Source organism: Giraffa tippelskirchi, chromosome 6 (assembly GCF_054371585.1).
Source record: "Giraffa tippelskirchi isolate mGirTip1 chromosome 6, T2T-mGirTip1v1.2.pri, whole genome shotgun sequence".
Classification (NCBI taxonomy): Eukaryota; Metazoa; Chordata; class Mammalia; order Artiodactyla; family Giraffidae; genus Giraffa; species Giraffa tippelskirchi.
In genome coordinates, this window is record NC_137280.1 from 84,295,634 (window position 1) to 84,314,192 (window position 18,559).

Sequence of the window (18,559 nt, forward strand, 5' to 3'; positions counted from 1 at the left end):
GTGGGATCTAGTTCCCTGATCAGCGATCAAACCTGGGGCCCGTGCATTGGGAGCACAGAGTCTTAGCCACTGGACCACCAGGGAAGTCCCAAATACAGAGTTTTAGATTTATAAGATGAAAAGAGTTATGGGGATGGATGGAAGTGATGGCTGCTTAAAAATGTAAATGTATTTGAAACCACTGAATGTATAAAAATGGTTAAGATGGTAATTATGTTATGTGTTATTTTAATACAGTTGAAAGAGTTAAGTCCATGTCCTAACCCTTGCAACTTCAGAATGCGACCTTATTTGGAATAAGCATTTTTATAGACATAATGAATTAAGGATCTTGAGACGAACTCTCAAGATTTAGGACTTAGGGTAGCCTTATGTCCAAGGTCAGGGGTCCTTATCAGAAGAGGATGGGAGTGAGTTCCCTGGTGGCATAGTGGTTAGGATTCTGGGCTTTCACTGTTGTGGCCCAGGTTCAATCCTTGGTCTGGGAACTGAGATCCCATAAACCTAGGAGCATGGCCAAAGAAAAAACAAGACAAACCAAAAGAAAAAAAGGACAGGACAGGACACGGAAAGACACACAAAGAGAAGGCCATGTGACAAGAGAGGCAGACACTGGAGTGATGCATCTACAAGCCAAGTAAGGTCAAGAACTGCCAGCAGCAACCAGAAGCCACGAGAGAGACGTGGGACAGACTCTCCTGCAGAGCTTCTAGAAGGATCCAACCTTCCTGACACCTAGGTTTCAGGCTTCTGGCCTTGTGAACGGTGAGACAATGACCTGCACTTGTTTTAAGACATCTGATGTGTAGTACTTTGCTATGGCAGGCCTAGGACACTCATGCCAGATGCCCATCCCTGCCCTCCACAGGCTGGGATGAGTGTTATGAGACAGGCGCGCCACCTAGAGACTGATGGTCCCACCACCCACCAAGGACCACGAGACAGTGGAAACTTCAAACAGATGCTCCTTTTAATATCTGAGTCACCCAGAGCCACGGCCCATGGGCTAAGCCTCTGGGTGGGCCTGGTGGCCAGACCCAACTGGCTTCCCGTGGCACCACTCGGCTTTTCTAAAATGAAGCCTAGAGTGGGCTGGCAGTGGGGCCCAGCCCCAGAAGGTCCCAGGCCACTGGGGCTGTACATAGTCACAGCTGTAGCATCTCTCGGCATGGGTTACAAAGTGGAATGCTTCTCGAAGGGCACAGTCAGGAGTCGGGCTGCTGCCTCGTCCAGAAACCAGCAAAGTTTCCCAGTGCTGGGCTGGACCAGTGCGGCGGGGAGCGGGTTCTCCTCTTTGTCCTCCAAAATGCGCTGTGTGGAGAGGGCAGGAGCGTGGGGCCCCACCTGCACCCCAGCACCCCTCAGACCTCTCCAACCCTCAGGAGGTGAGATCACCCTTCCCAGATGTCCTGGCTTTGAGCTATCACCAGAGACGGGCGTCTCTTCCTTTTTATCATCTGTGACTGTTTAATAGTGGGGTCAGCACACTTTTTTTTTTAACACATTTAAAAAAAATATTTATTTGACTGCACCAGGTCTTAGCTACAGCACTGGGCATCTTTAATTGCGGCATATGGGATGTAGTTCCCTGACCATGGATAAAACCCACGCCCCCTGCATCGGAAGCATGGAGTCTTAGCCACTAGACCACCAGGGAAGTCTCCAGAACACCTTTCCTGCCAAGACCAGAGAGTCACTATTTCAGCTCTGCAGATCACACCCCAACTCTGTTGCAACTACTCAGCTCTGCTGTTACAGGGGAAAAGTACCAGCAGATGACTCCTCACCAAGTGGGTGTGGCCAGGTTCCAACAAATCTTTATTTCTGGACATTGAAATCTGAATTCTGTAACATTTTCACACAGCAAAGAATACTCCTCCTTTTTTGCTTTTTCTCCCAACCGCTTAAAAAGGTCAAAAGGCTTCTTAGCTGTCAGGAGGATTCGGTCCCTCTAGCTGTGGTGGGTTGACTCCCTAATGTGATTTCACGATCAGCGGGCATGGTAAATAGTGCTCTCTGTCAGCTGGGTCTGCTGCAAGCACTCTGATTCATTAACTTGTTCACTTCTGACCACAGCCCTGCGGGGTTGCCTCTGTTCTCACCCCTCTTTTCACAGTCAGGGAAGCTGAGGCTGAGGGCAGCCTCCCGTGGGTGGACTGTGAGTTGGAGCTGCCTTAACTGACCCTCAGGAGGTCCATGGGGAGGAACCTTCCTAGCCCACCTTGCAGATGGGAAAGTTGAGGCTTGGTGGGGCGGGGGGCGGGGGGTTCGGTGACCATCTAAGGCCATGCTGGGTATCACTGGCAGGGACATTGGGTCTGCTGGAATCTACACCCTGAACCCTAACATTAGCCACCCTCATGAAGACATCTGGGCCCAACAGTTGGTGGAAGAATTGCTACTTATTTATCTTTAAAAATATATCTAGTTTCTTCTATAGTTGTTGGGCTTTTCAGTGATGGTAATTAAAATATTGTTTTATTTTTAATATCCACTTTATGATTTTTTTAAATGTGGTTTTGTTTATTTGTTTTTGGCTGTGGTGGGTCTACACTGCTGTGTGGGCTTTTTCTCTAGTTGTGATGAGTGGGGGCTACTCTCTAGTTGTGGGACATGCACTTCCATTGTGGTGACTTCTCTTGTTGTGGAGCATGTGGGCCTCAATAGGTGCAGTACATGGGCTCAGTAGCTGCAGCTTGTGGGCTCTAGATCACAGGCTCAGTAGCTGTGGTGCATGGGCTTAGCTGCCCCATGGCATGTGGGATCTTCCTGGATCAGGGATCAAATCCCATGCCTCCTGCATTGGCAGGAGGATTCCTTACCACTGAGCCACCATGGTAGCCCAATATAAGTTTATTAATTTTTATATTTTCCTAATATATTATGTATAACTATACCTTTTTTCTTATTCCTACTTTTTTTTTTTTTTACTTATTCCTACTACATATGATTTTTCTCCAGTTTTGCCAAGGGTAATTTGTTATGTTAGGATCTATGTCTGTGTTATGGCTCTGTCTATGTATGGCTCTGTCTATGTTATGGATCTATTTACCATTAAGTTTTTAAGAATATGAGCCAATTCAGTGATTTCAATCTCACTTATTCCTTCCTCTGACTTTTCTTAGATTTATGTTTTTTCCTTAGTTCTCATTCTAAAGTGCTTGATTGGTTTATTTCAATTGTTTTCTAGTTAATAATGAAATATATATGTATACACATTAAGTGCTATGAATTTACCTCTGAGCCGTCTTGGCTGTATCTCGTCAGTTTCAACTCATAATTGTTAACCCCTAACTAGCCTGTATTTGCAGTTTTCATCTCTCCTTCAACCCAAGAATTACCGAAATACCTTGGGATCTGGTGCTTTCAGCACAATAGTGTCTAGGACCACATTCTCTGCCTACAACCTTCTAGGGAAGGGGGCCCTCACTGTTACCTTCAGAATAGCTGCCTTGCCTTCTCCTGTCGCCACAAATATGACAGTTCGAGCTGCATTCAGCACGGGAAGAGTGAGGGTCACACGCTGCGGAGGTGGTTTCGGGGAGTCACTGATGGGGGCCACAATTTTCTCCCGCTCCTGGGGGCAGGGAGGCCCAAGGTGGAAACAGGAAAACATCACTTGACTTCCTGAGTACTCACACAGGCCAGGCATCGTCCATCCATCATTCCATCCCACCCTGCTAATTCTGTGGTACTTGATTGAAGGTCCCTCACTGATGGATGAACTGAGGCTCAGAAGGGTCAAGCCCCAGTGGGCATGCCTGTTGGCTGAGGCAGACTCACACCATGCTGCAGGCACCTCCCAACCCTCTGGAAGCCCCAGATGGCAGAGGTCGGGGCTCAGACGTGAGCACGACCTTTGTGGGTGTGCTCACCTGCAGGAGGGGGTGGTCTGGGAAGAGTGAGCAGGTGTGGCCATCAGGACCCACACCCAGAATCAGCAGGTCAAAAACCGGGATGGAGTCCCCTTGGAAGGCCTGGGTGGGGAAAGAAGATAGTCCAGAAAAGTTGTGAGGGAAGAGCTCAGAGGACACAAAGAAACAGTTGTCAGAAAAATAAGTTGCTGTAACACAGTAAGCAAGGCTCAGCCTCACCTGCAAAAAAAAAGGAACTCTATTAATCCACAAGGCTCCACACTTCACTGTCTCAATGGCCTGACAATCTGGGGATGTAGCTGTTCCCAAGATGTGAATACCCAGGCCTACTACCAGGGTGTCAGAAGTGAGGCCACCTTTGGGGGTTCCCCCAGACCAGGGCTGTGGCCTCTCAGAGAGATTCTCAAAGGGGTCTGCCCAGGGTGAGACTGAGTCTACTGGCCATCCCCAGGGAGAGTTTCTGCCAGTGATGACCACTCAGTGTCACCAGTAGGCTTACTCCATCACCCCGGGAGAGCCCACTGGGTGGATGAGGTCTTCCTGCAGCGGCTCCAAGGGGCTCACCTGTCTCAGCTTCTTGGCGTAGTCCTCAGCCGCCTCCTCCACAGGCAACTCGGGGTTGATGGTGATCACCTGGCTGTCGAAGATAGGGAGCTTGGAGAGCAGGTGGGTCTGCAGTGGACAGAGGCACAGTGTCACCAACAGAAACGTACAGTCAGTGAGGGCACGGGGCTTACACCTAGGACTACCTGGATCCTCTAGGTTAGGACACGACTGTCATTATACCCACTTTCTGCGTGAGTGAGGATCCCAGAGGCATTCCGCCAGAGGTCTTTCAAGTCCCTGGTGATTGGAGGTCTCCTGGCTCCAGCCTGCACCTCTCTGGCCACACCAGGATCCTGTTTCTAAAGGGTCCTTTGGGCTTCAGGATAAAACCTAGCCCCTCTCAGCCTTCCAGGAGGTCCTGCTGACCTTCATGCCTAAGTAGGTACATCAGCTCTTGATCCTGCCTGGGAAACTTTACACATCCCTCAAGCTGCCTCCTCTGAGCAGCCACCTCTGCCTGCACCTTCCCCAACTGCTGCTTGGGGGTGTGACATGTAACTGTGGTAAGCACTGATTTCTCTTCTGGGTTGCACTACAGTGTGAGCATGCCCAGCCGATAGCAAGCACCCCAGCCTATGATTGGTGGGTTTAGTGCAGAAGTACCTGGAGTCAGGCGTCCTGCAAGGCAGAAGGCTCCAGCCCTTTCCCGCAGAGATGAGCCCCATGGCCTTTGATCTGCTCTGGGATGGATGCTGGCAATCCCCACCTCGGTGCCTCCTTTTGGGCAGGGCCTAGCTCAGCCAAAGCAATGCCAGGTTGACCCACAAAGTAAAAGCAGGTAAACAACAAAAATATAGTGTTTGGAGCAGAGGGAGAGGGCAGCAAGGACATTGGATAAGCCAGCCAGAACTTATGGTGCTGACTCTCGACCAAATACTAGCCTGAGGAGTGCAGGCTCTGTGTTGAGGGTAATAGGGAGCCAAGGAGGGTGTGTGAGCTGGGGAGGAACACGATCAGACAGATCCATTGTTGGAAAAACCAACTTTGCCCAAGGTCCCTATCTACATACACCCTTGGGGATCATACTGAGTGAAGTCAGGAGGGAGTACGGGTGCCCTATTTCTGTCACCTGAGTCCCCTTCGTAGCTGCCCTCCCCCTAGAGGCTCAGCGCCATTTCCTCCTCCTCAGGGTGGACATCGGTTTGGCAGGTTCCTAGAACTGGAACTGCTGGTTGATTGGGTGGGTTCTCTCTAAACACTTTGCAGGTGCTGAGGAACCATCCCCAGGGAGGTGGGCCCAGCTCTTCCTCCCAGCCTGAATAGCAGAAGGCCCATGGTACAGGGTGAACCATTCATGCTCAGAGAACCCCAACTGCCCAGGGTCCATCCTCCAAGAGAAGAAGGCCTCTGCATCCCTGTACCATGTTGCTTAGTGACCCCCCTCCCCAAATTCACGTCCATCTGGAATCTCAGAATGTGGACTTCCCTGGTGGCTCAGTGGTAAAGAATCCGCCTGCCAATGCAGGAGACACAGCTTTGATCTCTAATCTGGGGTGATCCCACGTGCCGCAGGGCAACTGAGCCTGTGCTTTAGAGCCTAGGAGCCACAACTACTGAAGCCAGAACTCCGCAACAAGAGAAGCCACCACAATGAGAAGCTTGTGCACTGCAACTAGAGTAGTCCCCGTTCACCACAACTAGAGAAAAGCCTATGCAGCAACAAAGACCTAGCACAGCCAAAAATAATTAATTAAACTAATTAAAAAAAAGAATGTGGCCTTATTTAGAAAGAGGGCCTTTGCAGTTGTCATTAGTTGAGATGAGGTCACAGGGCGTTAGGATAGGCCCTAAATTCAAAGACTTGTGTCCTTACAAGAGAAGGACACAAAGAGAGAAACATATGAACAGGTGACGTAGAAACAGAGGCAGAGATTGGAGTGATGTGGCCACAAGCCAAGAAACACCTGGAACCCCCAGAACCTGGAAGAGGCAAGGAAGCCTCCTCCCTGAGAACCTTTGGAGGGAGCATGGGACTGCTGACACCTTGATTTTGAACTTCTGGCCTCCAGAACTGTGAATTGATGCCTGTTGTTTTAAGCTACCCATTGGTTAGTACTTTGTTACCACAGCCCCAGGAAACTAATATGATTCCCTTCCTGGGGAAACTGGCAGGAGCATATCCTCACCCCACATCGGTTCCCACTGCATAGCATTTGCCTCTGCTGTACCCTCTGCCCCAGCTCACCCGTGGCCAGCTCTTCATATCCTCCCGGTCGCTGCCCAAATGTCACCTCCTCAGAGCACCCCACTGCCCTGGCTGAAGGATGCTCTCCCTTCTCCCCTGGCACTTCTTATTATCTCACACTGTTTTTACAAAATATTTATTTGGCTGGACTGGGTCTTAATTGCAGCACTTGGGATCTTTGATCTTCATTGTAGCATGCAGGATCTAAGTTCCCTGACCAGGGATCAAACCCAGGCCCCCCCTGCATTGGGAGCGTGGAGTCTTAGCCACTGGACTACCAGGGAAGTCCCCATCATCTCATACTATTATCTTTTGTCCAAACTGCATTACACGGCGGCTATGAGCGGATTTCCACTCTTATTGCCCTGTGTGTTGGTGCCCCACCCCACTATGAGCTCTATGAGGGAACTGTCCCTAGTGCTGGATACAAGGACACACACACACACACACACACTGAATATCCTTGCAACTTTCTCTTTGACTGTTAGGATTCTGTTACTTAAGCAAGTACGGCTTTCCTAATTAAGTCTTTCAGGGACCTCCCTGATGGTCCAGTGGTTAAGATTTCCTCTTCCAGTGCAGGGGATATGGGTTCCGTCCCTGGTCAGGGAGCTAAGATCACACATGCCTTATCGCCAAAAAAACCAAAACATAAAACAGAAGCAATATTTTAACAAATTCAATGAAGACTTTAAAAATGGTCCACATCAAAAAAAAAAATCTTTAAAAATAAAAAAATTTTAAAAAGTCTTTCAAAGTCTGGCAAAGTAAAAAAGAAGCACGAGCTCACTTTTAAATTAAGCTCTAGGGGAAGACACACAGGACAGCAGACTTGAGAGTGGCCCCTGCCCCTGAAATGTGTCCCAGGTGCTCTCTGGGGGGTTCCAACAGGCAGGTTCATACCCCAGCTCCTTCCCTGGTCCCTAGGTGACTCTCCTTGTCTGGCTTCAGTTTCTCCATCTATGAAATGCAGGTACTAATAGTCCCCGCCTCATAGGCACTTGTGGGGTTTCATGAGATGAGGTGGATAAAGCCATGATAATCAGTAAACCTTCCTTATTACCAAACAAACAAACAAAAAACAGCTCAAGCTTCTTCGAAGAGAACTCAACACACCCAGGACCTGAGCAACCTGAGGCTTCTGGCCAAATCCACCCCTCCCACACCTCCCTGGGTGGGTTTTCCTTTTCCATCCATGGCAGGAAGAGTTGACTCAGATGCGGGGGTGGGGTGGGGGGCAGCTCAGATGTAGCTCCTCCAGGCCTCAGTTTCCCTTCTTATAAAATGGGGGTGGGGGAGTTCCCCTGATTCTATAGGAGTCTGGGGCCCCAGGCCAAAGATAACCAGCCACGGAGCTGTCAGCGCCACAAGCAGAGTGGAGATCAAAGAGAACAAGCCAGGTTAGAGATGGGGAAACTGAAGTCCAGTTTCCACACCAGATCCCGCCTACCTGGCTCTTCCCTAACTCGGCCTCTGCACTTACGAGCCTGCAGCGCCTGACCTCGAAGTCCCTGGAATGGACCACTCTGTTTCACCTCTGTGCCTTTGCTCATGTCGTTCCCTCTACTTGGCTACCTGAATCGTACACGACTTAGCGATAGAGCACACACACAAACAATGCATCACCGGTCCACCCGGGTGGCAGTGGAGGTGCACCCCAGATGGAACCTCAGGGCACCCAGCAGACCATTCCCAGCTCCAGTCCAGGCAGAGGGCACGGTGCTACCCTGCATATCTCTCGCAGCCTGGTTCAGGCGGTGGGCGCGGCCCTCCAGGCGTGACCCCCGGCGGCCCCCGTAGCTCTCACCCGGTAGAGGCCGTACGTGCTCTCGGCGTGCTCGAAGGGCACGAGGCGCTCGTCGCAGAAGCCCAGGGTCCAGCGCGCGAGGCTAGCGGGTCCAGCGGGGGCGGCGGCAGCGGGCAGCTCGCGGGCCAGCATGGAGACAAGGCTGCCGCCGGACAAGCCGAGCGTGAAGCGGGCGCCGGCATCCGCCAGGCAGCATGCTGCCTGCTGCACTACCAGTTGCGCCAGCGACGCACCCAGCTCCTGCGGGCTCGAGAAGACAGAGATGAGGCGGGGGGCCGGCGCGGCCATGGCGGTGGCGGTGGCGGTGGCGGTGGCAGGGAGGAGGAAACCCTCCTGGCGGCCACGAGTGCGCCTGCGTGAACGCCAGTCCTGCTACCCAGGTGCCTGTAGCACATGCGCAGACCCACGAGTGACGTCCCGGATGAGCCGGGCAGTTGGTCTGGATACGCTCATTGATTTTTTTTGCCTGATCATGGAGCTTTTTCCTGGGCTGGAGCAGGCAGAGTAGGTGCAGCTGAGCTCTACTTCCCGGTATCAGGGCGGGGCTAGAGAGCGGAGCTCAGAGCTTCGAGGCTCGCAACGAGGGGTCCCTGGGGTGGGGTTGGAGGGAGCCGATTTCTTGGAGGGCGCGCATTTTGGTGGACTTTGAAATTTCTGAACTAGCACGTTTATCTTGTTGGTATTTGTTGTTTCTCTCTTTAATTAAAGTATAACTATGTATTTTAAAGTATATACTTGATAAGGACGGATGTATTTGGTTTGTTCACAGAGTCCTCTCAACCCTCCTGAACTGTGGCACAGTGTAGGAGCTGTGTTGAATTTCTCCTGCACGTTCTCTGTGGAGATCTCCTCCACCCTGGGTCTTGCCTGGAGAAGCTCCCAGATTGAGACAAGTGGGCCTTGGCTGACAAGATAGAATGGTGGTGGTTTAGTCGCTAAGTCGTGTCCGACTCTTGCGACCCCATGGACTGTAGCCTGCCAGGCTCCTCTGTCCATAGGATTCTCCAGGCAAGAATACTGGGGTGGGTTGCTGTTTTCTTCTCCAGGGGATCTTCCTGACCCAGGAATCGAACCAGGGTCCCCTTACATTGCAGGCAGATTCTTTACCGACCGAGCTATGAGGGAAGCCAGATAACATAGAATATTCAGGGAATAACATGAGCAGGGAGGATTGAAAGGGGCAGGCGGTCTGGTGGGTCAGGGCAGCTGGACCACCTCAGAACCTGAGAGTTTAGGATAATGTAATAAGTGCAATGAGATTTGCATAGGTTGTGCATCTTTCAAAGAAGTAGCAAATTAAGAAAACAGTTCCATTTATAATAGCAGCAAAGAGAATAAAATACTTAATAATTTTAGCAGAAGAGGTGCAAGACTTATACGCTGAAAACTATAAAACTTTGCCGAAAAGTAACTTAAAATATGATCTTAATAAATGGAAAAACACCCCATATTCATGGATTGGAATACTTCATGTTGTTAAGATAGCATGTGTGCTTGTGTTCAGTTGTGTCTGACCCCATGGACTGTAGGCCGCCAGGCTCCTCTGTCCATGGGCTTTTCCAGGCAGGAATACTGGAGTGGGTTACCATTTCCTCCTCCAGGGGATCTTCCCAGCCCAGATATCAAAGCCGTGACTCCTGCGTCTTCTGCATGGGCAGGCAGATTCTTTACTACTGAGCCACATGGGAAACCCGTTAAGATAGCAACAATCCCCATGTTGGTCTATAGACACACGATGTAATATCTATCAAAATTCTGAGAGCCTTTTTTGAGATATCAACAAACTGATCCTAAAATTCATGAGGAATTGCAGGGGGCCCCAAGTAGCCAACCAATCTTGAAGAACTAAATTGGAGAAATCACACTTCTTGATTTCAAACTTACTACAAAGCTATAGTAATCAAACAATGTGGTATTGACATACAATAGACATATATATCAATGGAATTGAGCTGAGCTAGAACAACAACAAACCATATGTCTGTGATCAGTGACTCTTCAACAAGGGTGCCAGAACCATTCAATACGAAAAGAATAGTCTTTTCAACAAGTGGCGCTGGGAAAATTAGACAGTCACATGCAAAAGGATGAAGTTGAACCCTGTAGTAGGCAGAAAAATAGTCCCCCAATGTTGTCCACACCCTAGTTCCTTAAATCTGTGAATTTGTTGGGTTACTTGGCAGGGGGAAATGAAGGTTGTAGATTGAATTAGGTTGCTAATCACCTGTCCTTAGAAGAGATTACATGGATGAGCACAATATCATCACAAGGGTCACTGAAAATGGGAGGAGGAGGCAGAAGGAGGAGGACCAGGGAAATGACAGCATGAAAAAGACTCAACCCACTGTTGATGGCTTTGAAGATGGAGGAAGAGGCCACGAGTCGAGGAATGTGGGCAGTTTCTAAATGCTGGGAAAGGCAAGGAAGTGGATTGTCTCAGAAACTCCAGAAGGAATGCAGCCCTGCCATACCTTGATTTTAGCCAAGTAAGATCCAGTTCTGACTTCTCACGTTCAGAACTGTGAGATAATTGGTGTTAAGCCACCAAGTTTGCGGTGTTTGTCACCTTAGCACTAGAAAACTAATACAGATCCCCACCTCAAACCATATACAAAAATTTAAATGTCAGGGCTAAAACTAAAACGTTCTTCTTAGAAAACAGATGCGTCAATCTTTATAACCTTGGGTTAGAAAATGATTCCAAAAGCAAGAGTGGGGCTTCCGTGGCAGTCCAGCAGTTAAGACTCCATGCTCCCAATGCAGGGAGCACAGGTTCAATCCCTGGATGGAGAACTAAGTTCCCAAATGCTGCATAGTGTGGCCAGAAAAAAGACAAATAGATAAACTGGTCTTCATCAAAATGAAAAATATGTTTCAAATGCTACTACCAAAAGAGTGAAAAGACAATCCACAGGATAGGAGAAATTTGCAAACCATATCTTATAAGGATTTAGTATACAGAATTCTATTAAGAACATTTCCAGCTCTAAACAGACAACCCAGTTAAAAACTGGACAAAGGATCTGAATAGACATTTCTTTTCAAAGAAGGTATACAGATGGCTTCCCAGGTGGCTCAGTAGTAAAGAAACTGCCTACCAATGCAGGAGATGCAGTTTCGATCCCTGGATTGGGAAGATCCCCCAGGAGAAGGAAATGGTAACCCACTCCAGTATTCTTGCTTGGAGGATTCTATGGAGCCTGGTGGGCTACAGTCCATGGGGTGGCAAAGAGTCAGACAGGACTTAGCAACTAGACAACAACAAACACATGAAAGATGTTCTGCTTATTAGCCCTCAAGAAATGCAAATCAAAACTACAAGGAGATACCAAGGAGAACCCACTAAAATGATCACAATAAAAAAAACTTCCCTGGCAGTCCAGTGGTTGACTCCAAGATTGCACTGCAGGGGGCGCAATTTCAACCTCTTGTTGGGGAACTAAGATCCTGCATGCCTAGCCGTGCGGCCAAAAAAAAAAAAAGAAAGTAAGTGCTGACAAGGATGTGGGAAACTGGAACTCACACACTGCTGTTGATGGGAATATAAAGTGATACAGTCACTGTGAAAAACAGTCTGACAGTTCCTCAAAAGGTTATACATAGTTACCATGTGACCTAGCTTTTCCACACTTAGGTTTACACCCAAGAGAATTCAGGACATATGTTCACACAAAAACCTTTACACAAATGATCACAGCAGCATTACTCACAATTGCCAAAAAAAAAAGAAAAGAAATCAATGTCCATCAACTGGTGGTTAAAAAAAAAAAAATGTGGTCTACCCATACAATGGTATATTGTTTGGCCATAAAAAGGAATGAGCTACAACTTGGATGAATCTAAAAACATGCTGAGAGAAATAAGTCAGACACCATAGGCCACAGATTGTGTGATTCCACTTCTATGAAATGTCTAGAATAGATAAATCCATAGAGACAGAAAGTAGTAGTTGCCAGAGGTTGAGGACAGAGGATGGGCAGTGACTTCTAATGGATATGAGGGGTTTTGGGGGTGATGAAAATGTTCTGGAATTAGACATAGGGGATGGTTGCATAACCTTGTGAATATACTAAAAGCCACTATGTTGCACAATTTAAAAGGGCAAATTTATGGACTGAATAATTAACTCAATTAAAAATAAATTAGTGATTCAGGCACAAGGAACAATAGGAATGAAGGCATTGAAGCCAGACACAGGCTGGAAACAATTATCCATGGTACAAGGAGAACAGCCTGCAGGACGGCAGTGCTAGCCAAAGAGCCTGGAATCTTCCCCGAAGTGATGGAGACGCCAGAAGAGTGTGGGGCAGGGACTCAGCCTGCAGCCGCCTATCCTCGGGAAGCTCTTGGTGCTAACTCTCCTCTTCCATATGTCCTCTCGGGCAGCTGCTGCTTCTTCCTGGCCCCTTGTGCACCACTCAGCCCCTGCCTCTCACAGCATACTTGCCAACACCAGGCTGGGGCGTTTCTCTTCCCACAAGTACAAGCGTCCTCTCTGCGCACATTCTTCCAGGGCCCATCCAGAAAGCAGCAGCTCCGGGCAGAGCACCATCAGCTCCCATCTCTCTTCATGATTTACTGAGGGTCCCCAGGGGCAAGTCACAGAGCTTCTCATTAGGTATAAACAAAAAAAGATACAGATCTATGAAGCCACAAGGAGGCATAGAGGAACCTCAAATGAAAGAAGCCACCCTAAAAAGATGACACCCAGTTTGATTCCATGTCCATCCATGACAGTCTGGAAAAAGCAAAACTAGCGAGACAGTAAAATGATCAGTGGTTGCCACAGGTTGGGATAGGAGTGATAAGAGATGGAACATGGGATTTTTAGAGCAAGAGAAACTATTCTTTGTGATACTCTAAGGGTGGTTGGAAGCCATTATGTATTTGTTGAAACCCACAGAATGTACAACAGAGTGGAACCCTAATGTAAACTGTGGACTTGGCTTAATAATAATGTATCAACATTAACTCATCAGGTGTAACAAATGTAGCCCACAAATGTCAGATGTTAATTCTAGCGGAAACAGCAGTCAAAGGGCATATGAGAACTCTGTACTTTCTGCTCTTTTTTCTGTAAACCTCAAACTGCCCTAATAAATAAAATCTATTAATTTTTAAGAGCAAACAAACACAGAGCCGGAACCTACGAGTCATCAGGATTTTCTTGCTGGTCTGGAAAGAACTTCTTACACTGTTGCAGCTAGAGTGACTGACTGCAATGAGAAGGGTCCCCACTAGACCACTTCCTCAACAGAACCCCTGACAGTGACTTCATTCCCCTCCCTGCCTTCAGTTTCCTCATCTGTTCAAGGAGGACCATGATGACACCTTTGGAGGTGGTCAGATGTCTGAAGGGATGTTACCCAGAATGCACTTGCTTATTAGCATACCAGGGGCCTCTGTCCCCACCATGACACATCTTTCTCACCTTCACTGGGCATCTATCTCAAAGGCTCTACCTTGCATCACCTTCCTTGCACTGTGGGCAGTGAAGGACCAGCACCCCCACAACAGTAGTTCATCCATTCTTAGGTTAGTCCAGCACTCATCCAACCCCCATCCATCCCCAGAGTCACCCCCTGGGTGCCCCCACCTAGCACCTAGCAATTTTCATAAGATCTTCTTCCTCTCTCCTTTGGAGACAAGATAAGACAGACATTGTAATTCTGGAGGAGGGAGCTAAGAAGATGAACTCTGAAGCTCAGTGTCCTAGGTTCAAATCCCAGGTCAGACAGTTACCCGCGCAGGCCTGGTGGCTCTCACTCAGCTATAGCCACACATGGTGGGCCCCAGAGAGGGGTAGCCAGACCTGCCGAGACATACCGCCTGTCCTGGGCCATCCTGTGCACCTGCCAGAACCCAGAGGCTTAGGGAGGTGGTAAGAACGCTAACCCATGGCCCCTCCACCCACTCCTACCCAGTCCCCAGACCCTGGACCTTGCAGGTGGGAGAAGAGGCAACGGGAGCTGTCAGTAAAGGCCGAGTGTGTTTTGCCCGTGTCTGGCGACCAACCGTGTGTTCCCTGGGAGGGGCCTGCTCTCTGAAACTCACAGGGTTCTGGGCCACATGGGGACCAAAGGTGAGTGACTGAGCTCCTATCGGGCACCAGACGCTCTGCAGGTTTATTTCTTAAACATAACAAGGAAACAAAACCTCAGTGCTTGAAAAGGCCCATGCGAAACCACATGGAGTCATTTGCTACTGGCCTTGCTGTTCTAGCTGCCGGACGGTGCTGCCAGAGGGAGCGGCAGGGGGGCAGTCTGGGTGGCCAGCCCCACCGATGGGTGTCTAGGATGAGCCACCAACGAAGCTGATGGGAATGTCTGCACTGTCCTGGCGGGGTGGTCTTGGGATGTCACCAACCAAGGGTCCAAGTTGTCACTAGCAAGGTCAGGGGAACATTCAATAGGCAGGAACCCCTGAGGGCATCTCAGAGGCCACCCCTGACTTGGAGACTCCCCCAAATCCACTGCTGCCATTCCCCTGGGTCCTGCCAGCAGCCACGGAAAGTGGGGTCCCCAAGAGCCCTCCTCCAGGGTAAGCATCTGAGCAGTGGGCCAAGCAGCCACCCAGGGCCATCTTCAGGTCCCCTCTAGCAGGAGCTCCATGGTGACAACTGGGCAGGAGCAACATCCAAGTGGTCACAGTCAGTTCTAGAAGTTTCTGGGGCATCAGGAAAGGCCAGCAAGAGAAAGGAGAGCTACCAGGGACAGAAAGTGCAAAAGGCAATTGGCCCAGCTGGGCAGAGATTCCCTGCTGACCTGGAGGGCCCCAGGCTGAGGCCCCCTTGAACCCAGGTTGTCCAGGCAGACCATCCCTAGCTCCTCATTCAGCAAGGAAGGCGGAGGGGCTGCCTGGAGCTCCCACAGGGCTACAGTGTCCTGGAATCCAGCAGCCTAGGGAGGGCTGGGCTGGGTGGGGTTTGTTAATAAGGCACAGCTGAGAGGGAGGTGGAGCGGCCCCACTCTGGGTGTACCACCCAGTGGGGAGGACCCACAGAGGCCCCCAAGACAGCTGGGCCCCCGCACAGACCGCAGCTCCCAGAAATGTCTGTTCTACTTTTGGCAGGAAGTGGGCAGGAGAGGAGAGATGGAGGAAGAGGTGAGGACAGTCAGGGACAGCGGGGAGGCCCAGAAGCAGGGAGCAGAGACAGACAGACAGACACACAGACACAGGAGTGGAAGACAGGCGGGGGCAGCCAGTTGGTGGAGAAGAGGAGGATAAGGGCAGGAAACAAGGGCTCCTCCTGCAATCCGGCTTCTCTGCCCCAGGACAGAGCACGGCTGTCTGGCTCCAGCCTGCTTTGCTCGCTGGGCCTGGCGCGGAGTCTTGGGCCAACAGAGGAGTGTCAGAGGGCGAAGGCGCCTGAGCAGATGCGGGTGTAGACACCCTGATCCAGAGGCAGGTAGTGGCCCTGCTTCAGGTCCAGGAAGAAGAGCCGGTCCGAGGTCTGGCGTGGGTCGAAGCCCTCGTGCTGCAGCCGGGTCTTCTGAATCTTGAAGGTGCCTGTGGGGATGGGGGCGGAAGTAGGGGTGGGGGTGGGGTGGGAACTTGGCAGGGGGCTGCCAGAAACCTCACCCTGCCCCAGCTCACTATTCTCTCTGGCACCTCCAGGCCTCTGAATAGGCTGTCGCCTCTGCCAGGAGCATTCTTCCCCATTTTGCCCGCCTGATTCCCCCCTGGCCTTTGGATCTCAGCTTCATGCTCCCTCCTCCAAGGAGGCCTCCCTGACCACCCACCTCATGACCCAAAACTCCATGTATACTCCCTGCCTGTCACATGTCCACCCCACACAAGACCAAGAAGATGAAAGGGCTGGGTCAGTCACACAGGAGGTCAGGGGTCAGCAACTTATAAGCCCATGATCTACCCACAGGCCAAATTCAACCCCCCATCTGAGGAAGCCACCCTCGGACACATACACACTACTTACTGCTGTTTCTGCCCTACAGCTGAGGAGATGAATTATTGCTGCAGAGGCTGTGGCCCACGAAAATATTTACTATCTGGGCCTTAAAGAAAAAGTTTGCACTCCCTGCAGTAGACAATTAAAGTGGGGTTTTGTGAAAGATCTGGGTTTGTAGAAAATCGAGGGAGAATCCCTGTGTGCTCAAGAATTAGGAAGGTTTTTTTTTTTTTCTTTTTAATGAAACTTCAGGGATTTCCCTGGTGTTTGGGACTCTGCACTTTCACTGCAGGGGATATGGGTTTGATCCTAAGATCCCTCAAGTTATGCTGCTTGGCCATTAAAAAAAAAAGGAAGGCAACTTGCAAAGTGCAAACCTCAAGATTAAAAAAGCAGGGGCGGAGATGATGATAGTGGGGTTTACGTTTGTATCAAAATTAAAGCTTCTTTTCAATAAAGGGCACCATGGACAAAGTTAACAGATTCCAAAATAGAGGAGATTTTAAATGTCTGAAATTGCTAAGGAATTAACATCTAGACTATTAGGAGGCACTCCCATAAATCACAAAGAAAGAATGAGAGAATACTAAGATCGGTGAAAGATAGGAGCAGGTGATTTACAAAATAGGAAACCTCAAAGGTGTGAGATGATTTGCTCAAATTTCCTAGTCCTCAGAAAAATGCTGAAAATGAAGAAATGCACCAAACGTTGCAGGATGGCCAGTGGGAGTAGGAGTAAGGAATGGAAAGAAGTGTGTAAATACATCAAGAGAAGAGCTTAGCTCATAGTGCCAGCTGGTTAGACCATTAGGTTAGATCAGGCACAGGGGCTGAACCAGAACGGCTAAGTAAATGGTTGAGAAACTGACAGATGGACGGATGGAGAGGCAGGGGACCGCACCTGTAGTGTCCACCTGGGGCAGGAGGCGCAGGAAGATTGGCCGGGCATAGGGTGCCAACACCTTCTGCAGTTCCTCGTACAGTGCATTGGGGCTCAGCTGGCCGTGGGGGTCTGCGATGGCTGCCATGCCTGCTTTGCCCTCTACTCCTAGAGACAGAGGTTTGGCTGAGACCACCACTCCTTGCCCCACCATAAGACCAGATCCATCCTCCAGTGGTGGCCCCCGGCCTCTGATCTCCAGCCCTATCCACCTGGGATAATGCTCACTGAAGCAGTGAACACTTTATTGAGCTCCTGCTGTACTCCCTGCAACCTTGAGCCACAGATGATTTCATGAGCCCATTTCCTGGATGAGGAAACTGAAGCTCAACATCAAGCATGAGGAATAATTCCAGATCCAGGCTACCACCCTGTTGAGTGCGGTTGTCCAGGCTATGCACTGCTTTAGGTCTTGCCTACCAGGGCACCTGTACCTCCAAGTTCCTTCTGGCTGGGCTCCTCTGGGGCTGCCCCCAGGACCCTAGGACCACCCCCAGAGCCCCAGCTTGCCTGGCACAGCCACTCCATACACAGCCACATCTGTCTGGCCCAGCAGGCGACTTAGCACGCCTTCCACCTCAGTGGTGGAGACGTTCTCCCCACGCCAGCGGAAGGTGTCCCCACTGCGGTCCCGGAAGTACATGTAACCCAGTTCATCCATCACCAGCACGTCACCTGGCAGAGGGGAGAGGGGAAGGTGAGGCGGTGACCCGCCATCCCCACAGCCGGCCCCTGGGATCTGCACACCTGACAGGTAGGCGCTGTCACCCTTGCGGAAGACGCTGTGGGCGATCTTCTTGCTCGTGGCGCTCTCACTGATGTAGCCGTCGAAGCGACGCAGTGGGTCTTGCTGGTTGATCTGACCCACGAGAAGGCCAGGCTCCCCTGGGGAGGAGGCAGCACTCAGGCTGTGCGGGGCAGGCAGGAGGTGGGGCCCCCAGCTCCCCGGGGGCACTGGACGGGATCCTGCTCACCGGTCTGGCACGGGATGCAGAGGCCCTGGGCATCCCGCAGTAGTTCCATGGTGTCCTCGTTGACCTTCACCAGCCTGATGGGGTACACGTGGGGCAGGATGCGGCTGTTGAAGCCACAGGAACCAACCTGGGATGGGGCCAACCCAGTCAGCGAGGAGCCCTGCAGTGACACGGTGTGGCCTCCCCTGACCCCCACCCCCGACACCTTGCCTCTACTGCCTCAGGGCCTAGAATTAGCACTCCTGGTGTCACCCCAACTCTGA

At 50.5% G+C, this 18,559-nt stretch overlaps 2 protein-coding genes across 8 annotated transcripts in view; both read right to left on the reverse strand.

Annotated features, from left to right (window-relative positions):
* Positions 1–949: 949 nt before the first annotated feature.
* On the reverse strand, positions 950–8,815 carry PGLS (6-phosphogluconolactonase). The gene is made up of 5 exons (XM_081496468.1): positions 8,474–8,815; positions 4,440–4,547; positions 3,876–3,977; positions 3,437–3,577; positions 950–1,311 (listed from the first exon to the last, which is right to left on the reverse strand). The coding sequence occupies exons 1-5, from the start codon at positions 8,759–8,761 to the stop codon at positions 1,174–1,176; spliced, it is 777 nt and encodes a 258-aa protein (XP_081352594.1). The 5' UTR covers positions 8,762–8,815; the 3' UTR covers positions 950–1,173.
* A 5,759-nt stretch (positions 8,816–14,574) lies between these two features.
* Positions 14,575–18,559, reverse strand: part of SLC27A1 (solute carrier family 27 member 1) — a 36,936-nt gene continuing 32,951 nt past the window's right edge. For 5 of the 7 annotated variants that reach the window (XM_081496465.1, XM_081496458.1, XM_081496460.1 and 2 more), the window contains 5 exons: positions 18,297–18,423; positions 18,070–18,207; positions 17,833–17,997; positions 17,284–17,430; positions 14,575–15,982 (listed from right to left, as the gene is read on the reverse strand). In XM_081496465.1, coding sequence (XP_081352591.1) covers positions 15,825–15,982; positions 17,284–17,430; positions 17,833–17,997; positions 18,070–18,207; positions 18,297–18,423 — 735 coding nt within the window. In that variant the 3' untranslated portion in view covers positions 14,575–15,824. The remainder of the gene's footprint in view (positions 15,983–17,283; positions 17,431–17,832; positions 17,998–18,069; positions 18,208–18,296; positions 18,424–18,559) is intronic. The other 2 variants (XM_081496462.1, XM_081496463.1) reach the window with 1 other exon arrangement.